At 38.1% G+C, this 18505-nt stretch overlaps 1 protein-coding gene and 1 long non-coding RNA gene across 2 annotated transcripts; one reads left to right on the plus strand and one right to left on the minus strand.

Annotated features, from left to right (window-relative positions):
• Nucleotides 1–2614: 2614 nt before the first annotated feature.
• On the plus strand, nt 2615–8556 carry LOC129777668 (probable GDP-L-fucose synthase). The gene is made up of 4 exons (XM_055784073.1): nt 2615–2839; nt 7529–7772; nt 7838–8062; nt 8123–8556. Exons 1-4 carry the CDS (start codon nt 2712–2714, stop codon nt 8495–8497), a joined length of 972 nt encoding a protein of 323 aa, XP_055640048.1. The 5' UTR covers nt 2615–2711; the 3' UTR covers nt 8498–8556.
• A 7686-nt stretch (nt 8557–16242) lies between these two features.
• On the minus strand, nt 16243–17002 carry LOC129778419 (uncharacterized). The gene is made up of 3 exons (XR_008743432.1): nt 16855–17002; nt 16616–16796; nt 16243–16552 (listed from the first exon to the last, which is right to left on the minus strand). It is a non-coding gene; the product is annotated as an uncharacterized LOC129778419 (long non-coding RNA).
• Between the last annotated feature and the right edge of the window lie 1503 nt (nt 17003–18505).

The following is an 18505-nucleotide window of genomic DNA, read 5'->3' on the forward strand; positions in this document are numbered from 1 at the left end:
TTACTAATTAGCCTGAGCTGAGTTCCCTAACGCGGCGTACGGTTATGCTGATTCTCCAGTTTGGTTCCGGTGAGCTCGATCGTGGTGGACTTCGACCTGGCCAAAGCGCTGAGCCTTAGGATTGTGTATCGAACGATAGGTCGATGTTTCGATGGGTCGTTGGTATCGATGATGTTGACGGTGCAAATATTCAGGTCGATGCGCCGTCAATGATGATGCGCTGTTTGTTCATGTGTCGCCCGGAGAACTGATGCGTTAGCTCTATTGGAAGTGGGTCACCGCTGTTGTTCGGTGGTTAGTTGATCTGTTCGTGTAGTACATGGGGATGTGGGTGTTAACTTATATATATATATATATATATATATATATATATATATATATATATATATATATATATATATATATATATATATATATATATATATATATATATATATATATATATATATATATATATATATATATATATATATATATATATATATATATATATAGGCCGCATAGTTTCACTAGCAACACCGCTCCAGTGAGAAACAAAACTCTTTCGGTTAGCTCTTCTTCCATTCGCCGCACATTTATTATCAGTACTATAGGTACATAATCTGAAATTAAAATCATTCTTGAAACTATAATATGGCCGATTTTCGTTCCACAAAAATATGAAAATCTAAACAGAATTTCCAAATAATTGTTTTTCACATTTTTATTTATTTTATACAGCACAGGATATGCAAAGCAGTCTAGTTCAGGAATGCTTCAGAGCTTCTTCTTAAATGGATCTAACGTTCCTAGATGAACTTCGCTTTCTTAACGTAATGTTACTTGCGTCATTTTTTGCGCTTTCTTAACATATTGTTACTAGCGTCATTTTTTTAATCCCATCAAAAGCTCCTATCACTAAAAATAAAATAGTTGAGATGCTAGGTTTCGATTTTTTTTGCTTACCCTACATTTTCCTATTATCTAGATATTGAAGAAAGATAATGTGTTATTATTTTTCCATCTGATACAAAAATACAAATATTTCAGACAAGGGGATGCTTCTCACATATTATTTCCCCTTTTACTTTCATATTCTTTCTGAAACATAGGCTGCCTAGACAATGTTTTCAAGTAAAAGAAAAATTTCCAAAACCAATGAAAAACTGAGACGCATCAGTTACGTTAAGTACATCAAGGAAAACGGTTGGTACAAGATGTGTATCTGACGCTAACATTGAAGCACAATCACCACTGTCATACTGGCTGTTCCAGAATCGACAGATTCGTATGATCTTTTGTGAAGCAATATGTATGTAGAAGTAACGATTAGTTATTAATTAAGGGGTGCATTTTTATTTAGAGAGTTTATTTAAATTTTCTATCATCTTCTTAATCAGATTCAGATCAGTTGTTTTCTGGAGCGATATTTGCCGGTCAAGACATATAACATTTCTTATTTACTATTTACTATTTTCGGTTCACAGAAATGTAACACAAATCTCAGTGTCGTCAATATCGAATTGTGTTGTAAAGTTGTCACATTTCCAAATGTCCAAAATGTCCGAATTATCCTAAATACGACCGCATTTCGAATCCAATCGGATTTTAGAATAAGACTACATTTATCAAAGCTTTTTATGTGTTTGAATCAAAGAAAACTCCTTCCAGATAAGCACGCCTGAAGGCTAATAAAAGCTTGAATAAAAATAAGGCAAGGCGCAAATTGAGAAGCGTATAGCGCTCGTAAACGAACACGAGACTACCAACACGACTCATACGTGCCACAAACGTAGCGTGGTGGAGCGCATATTCAGTCACAGTTTGGTGTAAATAACGTGCCACTCGCATACAATGTCTGATTCACACAGATTTGCGCGATATATTTATTTACTAACACAATCACCCGACCGGTACGACCACACAGTGGCAAACTCACCGCACTATATGATTGTTCACCAACACAACTACCACAACCGGCATGACCAGCACGAGAAACTGTAGTTCAGCCACAGCGTCGCGTGAGTCGTGTCTCACGAGCGCTCCACAATCTCGCGTCATCTGGCCAATTTGCGCCGTTCTATCTGTTTTCATTAGCCACAAAAACAGGCGCTATATCGCGGCAAGTTACTCGCGCTATACGCGTCTCAATTTGCGCCAGGCCTAAGGGTGCTCATACACTGTTTGACCGAAGCCAAATATTTGACTCTTTTTGACAGATAAAATTTGGTCAACGTGTACTGATCAAATATATTCTACACAAAACACGACAAGCAAATATTCAATTATTGGATGCCTAAAATATTGTTTCAGTCTGTTCTTCGAACCTGTCGGTACATGGTTAGGTTACCTTGGATATTTCAGTTGATTTTTTTCCATGTTCGGTGTTTGATGTTGTTTACTACCGTTTAAAATTGAAGAGTGGCAAACAAAATAGTGTTTGTACAAATATCAAATCAAACCTTATCTGTCAAAAAATATCAAATATTTGACCTCCGTGCAAACAGTGTACGGCCACCTTAACTGCTGAATATTTGCAACGCGAATCGTTAGATCTTCAATGATTTATCCTTATCCTTAGCATCCCTAGTCGTTACGCGTAACGCAGTTGAATTTCAAAACAAATCGTGTTTGATCGAAATGTCACATAGTTCCTGCAATCGACAACAAACATACGTGTTGATCAACGGAGCGATTGAAGTTGAAAGTGCTGTGATTATAAATTGCACAATATGAGCAAAACGGTGCTAGTTACCGGAGGAACAGGCCTCGTTGGGAAGGCTATCGAAACGGTCATTGCGAGGGAAAATCCTACTGACGAGAAATGGATATTTGTTGGTTCCAAAGAGGCGAATCTAACGTGAGTTTTGGTTATTCACTTTTAGTTCTGGAAATAGAGCTATGTTGCTGTGACTGTTTATATGAATAATTCGAGCTCTAATTCAATTTGTAATTGACTGAATATACTTTCAACAATCATTTCCCCCAACATTATTATGCCATTGGCAGTATTTAAAAACAGTACCTAATCTGTTTTTTTCGCACTCATCTGGTATTTTCCGTAAGCTATGTTCTTATTCCAAAAATTTGTTAGGGAATCAAGTGATCCTAATTTATATGTCATCTATAGCATTCCAAAGAATTCAGCGAATAAAATTCAAATTCAGTCATTCACATATTGATCGATGTATTCACTTATCATAAGTTTATTAAATTTAGACTAGGTTTGCAATTTATCTCTATTTAAACTGATTTCGCTTCTGATGTGTTAATATGAATCAAAATGAATATGATTGTGAGATGTCCATCTTCAATCCTTGTTTGTTTTATGGTCCCACTATATGGAACTGATTTCTATAAAATCATTCCTCAATCTTCGGGAAACCTTCCATTTAAGTATTCAGGACGTTTCGTCCAGTTTTAGGGTAGAAGTACCTATCATCGCAATAATATAATATGATTTTTAAACATCAGAAATCTCTTTTTTGTCGATTTTGGTACTTGATTCCGTGCGAAACATTGTTCTTTTGTTGAAAATTCAGTTTGAAAAAAGTGTGTCCCATTGATGCTTGCTTCTTATGGCGGGTTTACATTAGTGAGATCTATAGCTATAGATGGATTTATTCACGTGAAAATAGGTGTAAACGGGTGAGAATAAATATGATACACTTATTCGAGGTATATATAACTTGAATACATTCAGCATATGTAAACGCTTGTGAATTTCTCACTGATGAGAAATCACTAAAGTTGGATGCAGTTCTACTTCAGGTGAATAAATTCACCGAAGATATGAATATATTCATTATAGAAGTTCACGCTAGTGTAAACGGTTGATGCGATTTCTATAAATCTCATCATATTTCTTCACATAAATATATCCCTAGTCTATACCCACCTTTAGCATTTTGCTAAGGAATATGCAGTCAAAATAATGATATTTTTATGCTGTGAAGTGGCTGTTTTGATGCAAACACAGTGTAGACGCATACATTACAACCTTTTTGATATTGTGATTCGACCAATTCATGCGATTTTATCGAAATAAACATATATTTTTGTATTACCATAATTGGTACAATTTCACATCTACGTGTCAATTATCGCAATATCGAATGCTGCCTTTTCCTATTATGGTTGTAGGAAATCACTGCAAAGCTGAAAAGCAAAGCTGCTATATTTTCTTATTATGTTTGTAGATACGTTGTTATGTTATGGTTGTTATGCTATTATGGTTGTACCTCACGTTTTCACGCTGTGCAATCGCATATTATAGGGCGCTTTTGAACGCTCAGTAGTGATTTGTTTGATCCACTCTGTTGAAAATTTAATCTTAGGTGAATGTGTTAACATCCTTTGTTCAGTTCCCAACAAGAAGTGAAAAGTTGAAAAATGCACCACAACCTTCACGCCTTCGTGATTCTTAGCTAGCAGAAAAGCCTAGCAGCGAGAAGCAGGCAGTTATTTTACAGCCAGGACGCACATAATAACATTCTTATCTAGAGATGAAACGGATATTCCATATCCTGCTTATTCGGCCAATGTTTGGTATCCGGCCGTATACCGGATATCAAAAAGAAAGCAATAATTGCTCATTAACAGAAGATAAATCATAACCGGAACTTGTAATGCTTGTTAATTTTTTTTTTGATTTGTAGTGATACTGTAGTGATAATCTGAGAGAGGGTACATTTAGTACCCTCTTTCAGATTATAATCCCGGATATTCTTAATTTTTTAAATTATGAATACAAATAATTGGTTTATGTTCTTTGAATATTGAAATTATGTGGCACAAAATCTGTCTGGAAAGCCATGGTTATCGTAAGAGAAAGTTAATGAGGAAAATCGATCAATGCAAAAGCAAAAATTAGGCAAAAATTGCCAAATAATGAATAATAAAAAATGAGGCTTGTACAGAATTTATTGGAATTTTCAAAACTGCCTTCTGATTTGGGAATAATTGAAAAAGTATTCATTATAGAAAGGAAAACTTTTCATTCTAGCAGAACTTTTTCCTGTAGTAACATAACCTATAGGAGCATCCTTGGAATCAAATGAATGCTGATTGATAAGGTTATTTGGATTTACTATTACCTTGGTTAATAAAATACTGTGTTAATCTACAAAATTTTAAAAATGGGTGGGTTATATCTATGATATAACCGCAAGGTTGGCGTGGGACTACCTTAGCTTAGCAATTATTTGTTTGTATTGATTAAATTTTTGATTGAATGAAACAATTTCCGAATTCAATTGAATTCAATATATTTGCTTTGTGCGTGAAAAGATTATATAATGCCATGTGAGGTCAATGCATGCATTGTGATAGATTATGTGTTTCGTTGCAAGTAAATTTAATGACAGTCCTTTTACGTTTGGTATGATTACATCTTGGTTTTGAAGTCTGTAATAGACAAACACATTTCAGTCGGAACAAAAATGCTCCCGACTTACATGCATTTGCAATGCCAATTTCACCACGCTCCTTGGATTTGAAGTCTTTGTTAGGGAAATAAATTTCAGTCGGAACAAAAATGCCCCCGACTTGCATGAATTTGCAATGCGAATTTCTCCACGCTCCTGGATTTAAAGTCTGTGTTAGGGAAACACATTTCAGTCGGAAGAAAAATACACCCGACCTGCATGAATTTGCAATGCCAATTTCCCCCAGACACCTTGGTTCTGAAGTTTGTGTTGGGGAAACATATTTCAGCCGAAACAAAAATGCCCCCGACTTGCATGTATTTGCAATGCCAATTTCTCCACGCTCCTTGGATTTAAAGTCTGTGTTAGGGAAACACATTTCAGTCGGAAGAAAAATACACCCGACCTGCATGAATTATCAATGCCAATTTTCCCCAGACACCTTGGTTCTGAAGTTTGTGATGGGAAAACACATTTCAGCCGGAACAAAAATATCCCTTACTTGCATGTATATTTGTTAAGCGGATTCCCACAGCCTCATTGATTTTGAAGGCTGTGTTCGGGAATCCGTAAATCGGGCCAATCAAAACTAGGCAGTTAGAGCGTTTAGACAGAGCTTGACATTTCACAGTTAATCAATTGTTTATCTAATGAAACATAACATTTTATTAATTGCGATAGAATCGTAGAAATATTCCGTATCAATTGATGCAAACATCTTTCCGATTCAGTAAGAAATGTTCGAGTTATAAGCATTTTTTTATCCCATTTATTTATTAGGCTCATTAGCATTTAGCTGTAACAGAGCCGGGTTTAATCGTGTACATGTACATATGTTTAAGTTTCTATAAATTGTGAATTACACAGTAGTTAGTAGTAGCCATTTAGGCGTTAAGTTTTCTGTTCCATTACATTATGGTAAATTACACAGTAGTAGCCATTTAGGCGTAAGGGTATTCTTTCTGTTCTTCCATTGTTTAGCAGACCGGACAGCGGAGACAGTTGATATTGATCATTGTTGAGTTATTTATAGAACAGCAGCCCGATATTTCTTGCAGAGCAGAGCAGTTGTATGGATGAATCGATCTTTGTTCCACCGTGGATCGATTTCCATCGCTGATGATGGTTGCGTGGACGTAGTTATTCTATAACAACACAAAGATGGTCAATTGAGGGCCGTGAGTTTGAACTCACGATCGATCGCTTGGTAAGCGAACGCGTAACCAAGTGGCTACGAAGACCCCCTAGTTATAAGCATTTGGAATCTTTCAATTTTTCCTGCATGTTCTGTGTTTAGGTTTTCATTTTACCCCGCATATACTCCGGTTAGACGTAGTCCCACGTCAAAAACAAAAAACAAAAAAATGGATTTTTCCTTTCCAGTATTGTTATCCACTACACATACACACAAAAATGTAGAAGCATTCAAGTATTACATCTCAAAATTTGAAGCTTCAAATAAAGCTTTGATATGATGTGTATCCCATTTTTATGCGTTGGTTTTTCACAAAGTTACAGCGTTTCTGAAATCACTTAAGAACTTCGACTTCGCGCTCCGTTCCCATAATTTTGTCGAGCGTAGAATCAACGACATAGTATTGCATACTAGGAATAAGATTTAGAGGCAAATAATTTAAAAATTATTATTGAAGTATTATTTGAATCCTATCAACACCTTTTTCATGTGACACCGACTATTACCATAATGGGTACACTTATTACGAAACTCCAGGAACACTATTACCATAATGGGTACATGGAAGTGGCATTTTCAAACAGATTTTGTAAACAATTTAGTCAATTAATCATTTAAATATCAGTGAAAAACTTAAAGAAGTTCAAACTTCTAGAAAAAGTTTTGTATACTTCTAAACTAAAATACAGTATTTATTCGTCAATTTCGGCAAGTTGGTAACATATGTCCTCCATAATTGGTACACTTACCCCATATATGAAATAAATATTTTTACGCATTAAATCCCTCTCGCATCCTTGAGTAGAACTGTGTATGCCATGATATCCTGACAACTCATCTCGGAAGGTTCCGATCACAACTAAAACAGCGTTTCTGCTAACGTGCTCACCACTAGATGTCAACTACTTCATGTCTCGTTTCATTTCAGCGATCTTCAATCGACGCGGGCAATGTTCGAACGATATTGCCCAACACATGTGATCCATTTGGCGGCAATGGTTGGTGGGTTGTTCCACAACATGAACAACAATTTGGATTTTCTGCGGAAAAACATTCAAATCAACGACAATGTGTTGGCACTGAGTCACGAATTCAAGGTGCGGAAGGTTGTCTCTTGTCTATCGACCTGTATATTTCCCGATAAGACGCCTTATCCCATCGATGAGACCATGGTAAATAGTAGATATCCAATTATTTAAATTATCTTTTTCAACTGACTTCAAAATGTTAATCCTAGATCCATAACGGGCCCCCACACGAATCGAATTTTGGCTACAGTCACGCAAAAAGATTGATTGATATTATGAATCGTGCCTACCACCAACAACACGGTGACATGTTCACATCCGTTATTCCGTGTAATGTGTTTGGACCACACGATAATTTCACACCAGGTGTGAGTCACGTGATTCCCGGAATGATTCACCGTCTGCATGAAATTATATATTTGAAAGACCCCGAGGTGAGAAGCATGCTGACCAAAAATATTTCACTGATTTTCGATACTCAATTGCCCTTTTAGAAACCACAAGAAGAGAAGGTCTTTCCGGTGTACGGAACGGGCAAGCCTCTCCGTCAGTTTATCTTCTCGATTGATTTGGCAAAACTATTTATCTGGGTATTGCGAAACTACGAGAGCGTGGATCCCATTATTCTTTCAGTAGATGAAGCAGCGGAGGTAACGATCGCTCATGTAGCCAAGTCTCTGGCGAATGCGTTCAAGTTCAAGGGAAAGCTGGAGTTCGACACAAGCAAAGCAGACGGACAGTACAAGAAAACTGCTTCGAATGATAAATTGAGGAAGCTGCTGCCAGAATTCCAGTTTACTGATTTTGACAGTGCCATCGAAGACTCGGTACAGTGGTACATCGATAATTACGAGAAGGCAAGAAAATAGGTTCTTTTTGTAAACATATTGATATCGGCAAAAAATAAATGTTATTTTTGTATTACGTATTTCTTTTTTTTTTTTAATTTAATACCAATATTGATACAATTCTACTGAAAAGGAGCAATACGATTTAGTATTGATATAAACGATATAATGTAACAGTTGGCACAACTGTTATCGTCATGTGATGTTTTCAGATTATTTATTTACGTATTTATTATTTGTGTGCATATTTATTTAGTTGTGTTTATTTACTTTGGAATCTATTTACAGTCTTATTGGATATATTTATTTATTTATATTTTTATTTATTTAGTAGTATAATTAGTAGTCATTCGTAAAGTCACATTTAAATATTTAAGTTCAAATATTCACATTGAAACATAAACAGTGTACCTCCACTGAGTCACAACTAAAAGTAATCTAAAAGATACTCCAGAAAGTATACTTAAAAGCATAGATTTCGCATCCCACCTCCCTGGAGAAGGGCGAAAGCTCAATCGCCAAAGCTGTTCGGCCAATGAGTGTCTGTTCGCGCAGCGCTTGCTTTCGTGGCCTTGAGTTTGGGGAGGGGAATGAGAAGGTCGTATTCAAGGACGGTTGGTTGGAGCAAGATGCACACAAGGAGATGGCCCCACGCTGGGCACCAAATGTAGGGAACCGGGTTTCCAAAGACAACCCGGAACCTACGACCAGCTCGAAGAAAGCTAAGGAGTTAGCTTTCCCACCCGTCCTCTCTTAAGCGATTGGCTTAAGCACCACCTCTTTCGAGGACCAATCGCCGTTTTCGATTGCCCAGCTAGAGACCTGACACGCAGGTCTAAATTGTGTCCTTTTATAAGGATCGGAGAACGGTCGAGCTGTATCAATTTCAGTCAGCGAAGGCTGACAGAAGACACCCGCAGGAAACCCCAAGAAAATTACCAAACACCTCGATGCAAAAATACAGAGGCACTCTTCTCCAGACGGTACACAAATTGATTTGGTATCCCCACCGAATAAAATAATGGGCGATATATAGTTATGGACATCACCATCACCCTATGAATGCAACATCAACAACACGTGGGCTGTTCTAAAGGGTGTGTCACATCAAATTGTATCACGGAAAAAACGTTGTAGAAATTCGCCCAGTAGACCGATCCTTTTGAAAATTTTAGACAGTAAAATAAAAACTATTAAACAACTTTTGGCATTTTCTTTTTATTCATACTTCGAGCCCAAACCCGTATGCTCGCACCTTCCTCTTTACCCCGTGCATAAGGTTCTGTACAGCGTCAAGTTGTAGTTTTTTTGAACAGAAATCCATTTTCTCTTGAAGTCCGCCTCCGATTTGACAACTTTTGGGTTCTTCCGGAGGGCCTGCTTCATAATCGCCCAATATTTCTCTATTGGGCGAAGCTACGGCGCGTTGGGCGGGTTCATTTCCTTTGGCACGTAGGTGACCCCGTTGGCTTCGTACCACTCCAACACGTCCTTTGAATAGTGGCACGAAGCGAGATCTGGCCAGAAGATGGTCGGGCCCTCGTGCTGCTTCAATAGTGGTAGTAAGCGCTTCTGTAGACACTCCTTAAAGTAAACCTGCCCGTTTACCGTGCCGGTCATCACGAAGGGGGCGTTTCGCTTTCCGCAAGAGCAGATCGCTTGCCACACCATGTACTTTTTGGCAAACTTGGATAGTTTCTGCTTGCGAATCTCCTCCGGAACGCTGAATTTGTCCTCTGCGGAGAAGAACAACAGGCCCGGCAGCTGACGAAAGTCCGCTTTGACGTAGGTTTCGTCGTCCATTACCAGGCAATGCGGCTTCGTCAGCATTTCGGTGTACAGCTTCCGGGCTCGCGTCTTCCCCACCATGTTTTGCCTTTCGTCGCGGTTAGGAGCCTTCTGAACCTTGTATGTACGCAGGCCCTCCCGCTGCTTGGTCCGCTGGACGAATGAACTTGACAAATTCAGCTTATTGGCGAAATCCCGGACCGAACTTCTCGGATCACGTCTAAACTGCTTAACTACGCGCTTGTGATCTTTTTCACTGACGGAGCATCCATTTTTGCCGTTCTTCACCTTCCGGTCGATGGTTAGGTTCTCGAAGTATCGTTTTAGTACTCTGCTGACCGTGGATTGGACGATTCCTAGCATCTTACCGATGTCCCGATGTGACAACTCCGGATTCTCGAAATGAATGCACAGGATTAGTTAACGACGCTCTTTTTCGTTCGACGACATTTTTCCAAATTTACGAAAAATTGACAGTGAAGCATGGCCAACGTGATCTATACACTCTTATCTGATTATAAGCGAAAGCTGAAGATATAATTCCTAAAAATTAAATTTCTACAGCGTTTTTTTCCGTGATGCAATTTGATGTGACACACCCTTTACTGTTTCAACCTGACAACAGCAACGACGAAGAAGCCGACGTGGCATTCCTGGCAGCAGCGTGGACAATCTTGCTGACAGCGAAACGGATTTTCCAGGATTTCCCACACTTTTTGTCACGTTCCCTGATATCCTGACAAACACCCAATTTCGCCTGATTTTCCTGAAATGATCTTGATTTTTCTTGATTTTGTACTTTTTACTTTATTAAAATGAAAATTATCCGTAATAAATATACGAAGTTTTTCCGGTTGGAAATGAGAATTGTCATAATAGCTAACATAAAAAAGCTGTATAATGTTTTTTTTTATTATCTATATATTCCGAAGCGATTCGCTTTATCGAAGATATCCTGTCGACATTTATTGAAGCTTGAAGTTAGCGTGAAAGAATATTTCTTTTATTTATCATGTTTTCGACGAGAATGCGAACATATTCTGGGAGCATTACATTTTAGGTTGTGTGAAAGATAGCGAAAGATCTTGGAACAAAACTGTGCTCATAAACTTGAATAAATGTATGTCTGCTATTAAAAATCATGCGTTTCCAAAAATCGGTTCGAACTTACCAGACAACACAATATGAGCTATCCTGATTTCTCCTGATTTCTATTTTCATTCTCCCTGATTTTTGAAAATAATAGTTGGCAACTCTGCACATAACTATATATATTTCGTTCTTCCTTTCATTCGAGCACAATCACTGTGTTTGTGACATCAGCATTTAAAAAAACTGCTGTCTGATAACTGGAGCTAGACGACTGCAATGATGTTTTAAATTATAAAGACTTAAAAACTAATCAGCTCATTCGCCTCTAGACTTGAAAAAGACTATTTTGGACGGATTTTGATGGTTTGCATTCCAATCGAATGGGAAATTCTCTAAAATTATTCAGTACGTTATAATTACGGTTCCCCAACCCATAAATGATTTGAATCAAGGAACATTGGAAGAATACACATTTTCCTATCGTGTTCCTTGGTCGAATCTGTATAAGCGAGGTATAATATTTAAATATCACTGCTAATCAGACGAGTGTAAATCAGTCGCTTGAAGTACAAATGCTCTTTATAACCTTTTTTGTAAATTTACTAGGGAATGAAGTTTGTCAAGTAGGGACGTAAATGAATTCGAAGTATCATATTAGCAAAATCGGGCGAAAATGATGGCGAATCGCTATGTTAGAGCAGGGGTTTCCAAATGGTGCTCTGCGAAGTTATAGCAAGTGCTCCCACTTGGAAACCCATCTTGAAAAAAGTAGAAGGGTCTGAGTCTAGGGGCACGGACGGCAGTTTGACGTAGGACTATGGATGTTTAAAACAGTTGTAATTCTTGTAATTGCTCAGAAATCTGTTGGTTTGGCTTTTTTGAAACCCCAAATAGTAACCCTGAAAATGGCGGCTTGTTATACGGGGTCTTCCAGATTAAACGCTCACGCAACAAATTTTAATAACTTCTACCAAAGTGAACCGATTTTTACATTTAAAAAACGAAAATAAAGATTATTTTAGGACCTTTTCGTTGTGACTACCCCTCTTTCGATAACGCGCTTCAAACGGTGAACAAAATTCTTTATGCTCAACACTAACATTACGACTTCGATACTGTTGAAAATCCAAGTTATTTCTTCTTCAAGTACCTCCGAATTTTGTTGCTTATTAACAAAGCAACGGTCCTTTACGTACCCCCAGAGGAAATAACCGACGAAGAGAAGTGTTGGAATTCTTACAAATAAGAGGACAGAGTCATTCGCCAACTGGACTATCTTCAACAAGACTTATCTATAACAGGGCGTATGTTAACTGGGCTGCAAAGCAGTTATGTATCAACAATAGATGTCATCTTCAGTTTGAAGTATTGCTTTTGCTGTTTTGCAGTCCAGTTAGCGAGTCTAATTCGATAATTGCATTGATTTTCCGACCCAATTAACGAACGATCACTGTATGGGTGACACTTTCATCGTTGCTCTGATCGTGCATGAAATATTGCTTCTGATTACTTCAACATCCGTAAGAGAACTTGCTAATTTGTTTGATTGAACGAACGATTGCACACAATTTTGTGTTGCATACAACATTTATGGGAACGAAGTTGAAAGGAAGAATGCATAATACATTATTTACCTTTGCATCCGTTCGCAAACCATACCTCTTTTACTTGCTGAATTGCTCGTTTGTTTCATTATTTTCGCTGTTGATGTTTCAAGCGAAAAAAATACAACAAATTTGCCGTCTAATGGTATATATCATAACATATATCGTAAGAACGATTCAGCGTTATATGCATTTGAAAACTCTTAATGAACGTTACATTTTTCGTAGAGTGACCCTCCTATATAGAAATCAAAGACGTAGTCCTACATAAAAAATATTCGTTAAGTTAATTTCAATGGGCATATAATGATTTATCTTTTTTATTCTGGGTCAGATGTCGTGTATCTGTGACGCGCAACCGGAATAGAGTTGTACCCTGTTAGGTAATGTCAATGTAATTAGGATTTGTTTTATTGATTAAAAAATGCAGGTGCTCCGTCAAATGTTTTTGCTATAAAAAGTGCTCTGCCATGAAAAAAATGGGTAGGTTATACCTATGATATAACCGCAAGGTATATGTTTGTATTGATTGAATTTTTGATTGAATGAAACAATTTCCGAATTCAACTGAATTCAATTTATTTGCTTTGTGAGTAAAAAGACTGAATAAATGCCATGTAAGGTTAATTCATACATTGTGATAGATTATGTTCTCCGTTACAAGTAAATTTTAGTGACTGTCCTTTTACGTTTGGTATGATTCCTAGGACAAAATATATGAACGGAAGATTATCAAACGATTATTTTATTTTACATTTCCCTCTGAAGTCTGCATCTCTCAAGTGTATGTACTTCTCAAACCGCTAATTTGCTGGATTTGATGAACTTCAGGCACTCAGTTTTGATTTTGACATGTACGTCGCACGCATATTGTTTAATCAATAGGCGTTTTCGCAGCAAACGGTTATCAACATTTTGCCCAACCATCAAATGGTATGCGTAGAAATTCAGTGAGTAGAGGATATGAAGGCATATCCTTCAATTCAATCTTGAATAACCGAGCCAAAGCGATGTGTTCGTTGCCGCGTTGCCGTAATCCGTGTTTGAAGAACGCTTTCTGGAGTGCAAAACGAAACATGCGGGTGCAGAAGTTCCTGGCTTGCATGAATCAACAACTTCAACTTCTACTTTTTATACAACAGATGATTTAAACTTGAATGTTTATTCGCCTCTAGTGTCTGCACGATTTTCCCACGTTCCTAAGTTTAGAAGACTGTGTTAGGGAAACATATTCTAGACTATACAAAGGCAAGCGAGTATAAAAGTGCTCGCATTTTGCATTTATTTGCAAAGCCGGTTTCCCCAGACACCTTGCCAATTTTCACACGCTCCATGTATTTAAAGTCTGTGTTAGGGAAACAAATTTCAATCGGAACAAAAATACCCCCGACTTGCATTTATTTGCAATGCCGATTTCCCCCAGGCACCTTAGTCTTGGAATCTCTATTAGGGAATACATTTCGGTGGGAACAAAAGCTCTCCCTACTTTCATGTATTTGCAATGCCAATTTCTCCAAAACTGCTTGGTTTAGAAGTCTGTGTTACGAAAAGTTTGGACAAAGATCCTTCGGCGAACTTCAGGTTGACCGCCACACCATTCGGCTTAGTGGACTACCACTAAGTACAAAAGACTACAATAGATCAAACTAATGGTCGCAGTGGTTCAAGGCCTCTACAGAAAAAGAAGCGCAAATGACCAGCGATAACCCTCTGGCCAGGTTGAACATAGACACAAAGGAGAGCCTCTCCGCACGCATCCTTACATCCGTACATCTCTCTCGACAGTGCCACTTTGGTATCGTTCTGGGACTGTCGATCTGCGACAAAGAGGGGAGACGTCCAGCAACGGTCAATTGCCACGTGCCGACCTGCCGTGGATTCCCGCTTGACCTGCAGACCTACCAGTCGGATCCGACGATGCATCCGTCTCTCTCTCTCTCTCTCTCTCTCTCTCTCTCTTTCTCTTTCTACCTACGATACGTTGCTACTCTCAAGCGCGATTCGGTGTGTACAATTTCGTTGGTCAATCACGAAAAGTAACTACGAAGTGTACTGTCTGTAGAAGAAAAACTTTCCAACTGATCGAATATATAGAGAACTTTATCTGTATTTATATCTATGAACATGTATTGTTTGATCTGACTCATGTCTTTTCGATATGTTAAACATCCGATTGTCACAAACAAAATGTCCTGGACTAAACGCGTTTTTATTCGTTTTCAATAAATAGAATTCTCGAAGTAAAACGGTATTATTTATTTTTTCCGGAAACCCAAAAGGTTATAGGCCCAGACACAATATGGAAGGCGATAAAGTAACATACCCACAATTTGACGGGAAGGGTTTCGCGAGTTGGAAATTTCGGATCGTGCTGTTTCTTGCAGAGAAAAATCTGTCTGATTTGATCGAGAAGGAACCGACAGCGGAAGATCTGCGGTCTGCGGAATGGAAGCAAGAGGATACGAAGACTCGGAACACAAGCGTCAAATGCTTGGCAAATTTTCATTTGAAGTATGTCCGTCTGCAAACAACCGCTTCGGGGATGTGGACGCCACTGTGCACCGCATTTGAGAAAAAGGGCGCAGTTACCGAAACGTACCTGCGAAAATGTCTATTGTGCCTGAAGTATGCCGAGGAGGATTCCATGGAACGTAAATTGGCGGCATTCGATGCAATAATTAATGAGTTGCGAGCAGCTGGAGGGGAGGTACGTGAGTCTGAAGCTGTAAGGCCGTCTACACATTAGGCAACAGCAACCCGATCTATGTTGGCGATGTCAATCGCATCGCCAACTCAGCTCTGCACATTGAGACAACTCGAACGCGATGAATTCGTTAAGTTTTTATCCGTTATCATAAACTGCCTAATCGCTGGCAGAGATGCCATTTATTTAACTGCCGAAAAAATCATACGGAGAGCAAATTATGAAAAATTGGTTTGAAAAAAACTACTTTACTTGGGATTTTTCTTGACACCAGGCAAAGAAAAAATAAATAAAAACTTAATTTCACAAATCATCGAATCAAATTGAATGCATACGCGGCTTCTTAAAACTACAATAGAATCAAAAGGGCACATTTGAAATACAATTTACACTATAGCAGAAAAAAAATCTGCTTATCTGGCATTCCTGGATGTACTTTTTTCGAAGGTGTTTCATCTCATATATCAAACAATAATACCATTTTTATTTAAAAAATGTACCGTTGTGTTAATATTCCTTCGTGTGTACAATAGATTTCAGAATTTCTTTTGGGTTCTGCTTTTTTTCTAAATTCTAAATATTTCTAAAAAATGGATGTATATATTTATTTTTCGTTGGAGTAATACCACAAACCAGCAAACAATATTTACAAACATAAAAAAATCATTGAAATAAGAATACAGCCGAAAAGAATTATATAAAGAAAACCGAAAAATTTTCAACAATTCTTCTAAAGAATGATTTATGTATACACTAACGCTAAATATGAAAAATTCTCCCAGGGGTCACATATTCGCAGACCGCACCTTCGCACATGGTACAATCGAGAATCAGGGATGATAACGGTTTCCCGGGAAATCTGACCAGAATTATCCAATCTTAGGCTATCTGTTGGTATTTGTTGAATTATTATTATAACCGACGGCATCAAGCTAAAGGTGACATATTTACCTAACATACTTATTTCGGCTCGCTGATAACAACAGACAGCAACAATTGCTGTTAACTTGGAAAAACACATCCAGCGGATTCTGTGCTTCTTGCTATATCTCCAATATTATACGCATCCTTGACCAATTCAGCACTCTTCCCGGACGGTATATCAAGAGAACTTGCATATTGATTGCATTTCCTAACGTCAAACGAATATATATTATATATAAACTAAACCAAAGTAGCAAAATACTTACATCTCGTTCGTTCATAGAAACAGATGCGCCAATATTGTAAACACTGTTTTGCATCACCACTGACAGATATTGAAATTCAATGAACGCAGAAATCAAAACGTCAACACCAATTGAACGAAAAGGTTGCCGACACAAATCGCGCGCGACTCGACATGCTGAGTTGAATCGAAAAAGTTGGTCCGACCAAAGTTGCCAGTTGCCTAGTGTGTATGCTCCCATTTGATTACACATGTTCTCAACTTTTTTGACAGATTCGTTAAGTTGCTTTCCAACTTAGGTTGCCTAGTGTGTAGATGGCCTAAGTCATCTATTATTGACTCTACCTCAATCGTATGACAATGTTGTTACGTCTCTCGAAACGTTAGAAGAAGAGAATTTAACTCTCAATAAAGTGAAGGCGAGATTGTTGACGGAAGAACTGAAACGAAAGGAACGGGATACTGCAGAGTGAGATGAAAACAAGTCTGCAGCATTCATGAGCAGAAATCGGAAGTTTCTGGGGAAATGTTGGAGATGTAAAAAACCTGGACACAGGGCGAATAACTGCAGAGTGCACATAGATTCAGAAGAAGCTGGAAGTTCAGGAGGAGGCTCGACTGGAGGCGTATTTGGAGGACAGAAGAGAGTATTCCAGTTGCGGAGGCCTATTCAACAAGAGGATGAAAGTAATGCTAGAAATGGTGCATTTGCCTTTGTTACCGGACAGAATGGAAATATCGAGAAAGTGAAAGAAAAACAGGAAGTGGGTTATATCTATGGTATAACCGCAAGGGTGACGTAGGACTATCGTTGATTTAGAGATCATTTGTATGAAGTTGAATCTGAATTCATTCTGAATGAATGAATATTTGGAGAACTTCGAAAACGAGAGCGTTACGTTGGAGGCACAAGGTTTTATGCATCCAATATTGGATACGGAAATATCCTACTGATGGGGAAGAATAATCTTCAGAAGCTATCCTGTTGATTGCGATTGATTGAAAAATCACAAAACCTAATGTATTTGGTCACAGTGTTACATGGATAGAAAACATTAAAATAAACTCTTTCATATGAATGTAATTTTAAATTCCCAGAGGAACTGGCAGATTATTTTCAGTAACGATTAGATATTTCCACATTTTCCTCGATACTGGAAGCCCACCAGTGGTTAATGCTAACTCGATAACCATCTGTTAATAGCACTTGATTGAAACATATTTGGTCACAGTGTTACATGGATAGAAAACATTCAAATAAACTCTTTCACATGAATGTATTTTTAAATTCCTAGAGGAACTGGCAGATTATTTTCCGGATCTTTCTCGATCCAAACGGAAAGAATTCCGTGCGTCTATGTGTGTGTGTGTAGCGGCTGCTTCGAGATCTTCCCGGGGAACCGTTTGTAGCATCACTCTCCTCCTGATGGATTCCCTTCTGGCCTAAGGTGCACAAACAGGCTCTTGGTGACACCGTTCATCCGCGCTTTCATGATAAATGAAGAGCTTCACCACAACAGCGACAACATGCTCCAATCGCTGTTCAATTAGAACTGAGTGGATTTCCGAGCGGCGCTCGCTTATATACCGATTGGTGATTTCAATAGCCTATTTTGAAAGCAAATTTAAGACTATTGAAACAAGTTTTTGGATCAGAAAGTAACAAGTATAGA

Source organism: Toxorhynchites rutilus, chromosome 3 (genome assembly GCF_029784135.1).
Source record: "Toxorhynchites rutilus septentrionalis strain SRP chromosome 3, ASM2978413v1, whole genome shotgun sequence".
NCBI lineage: Eukaryota > Metazoa > Arthropoda > Insecta > Diptera > Culicidae > Toxorhynchites > Toxorhynchites rutilus.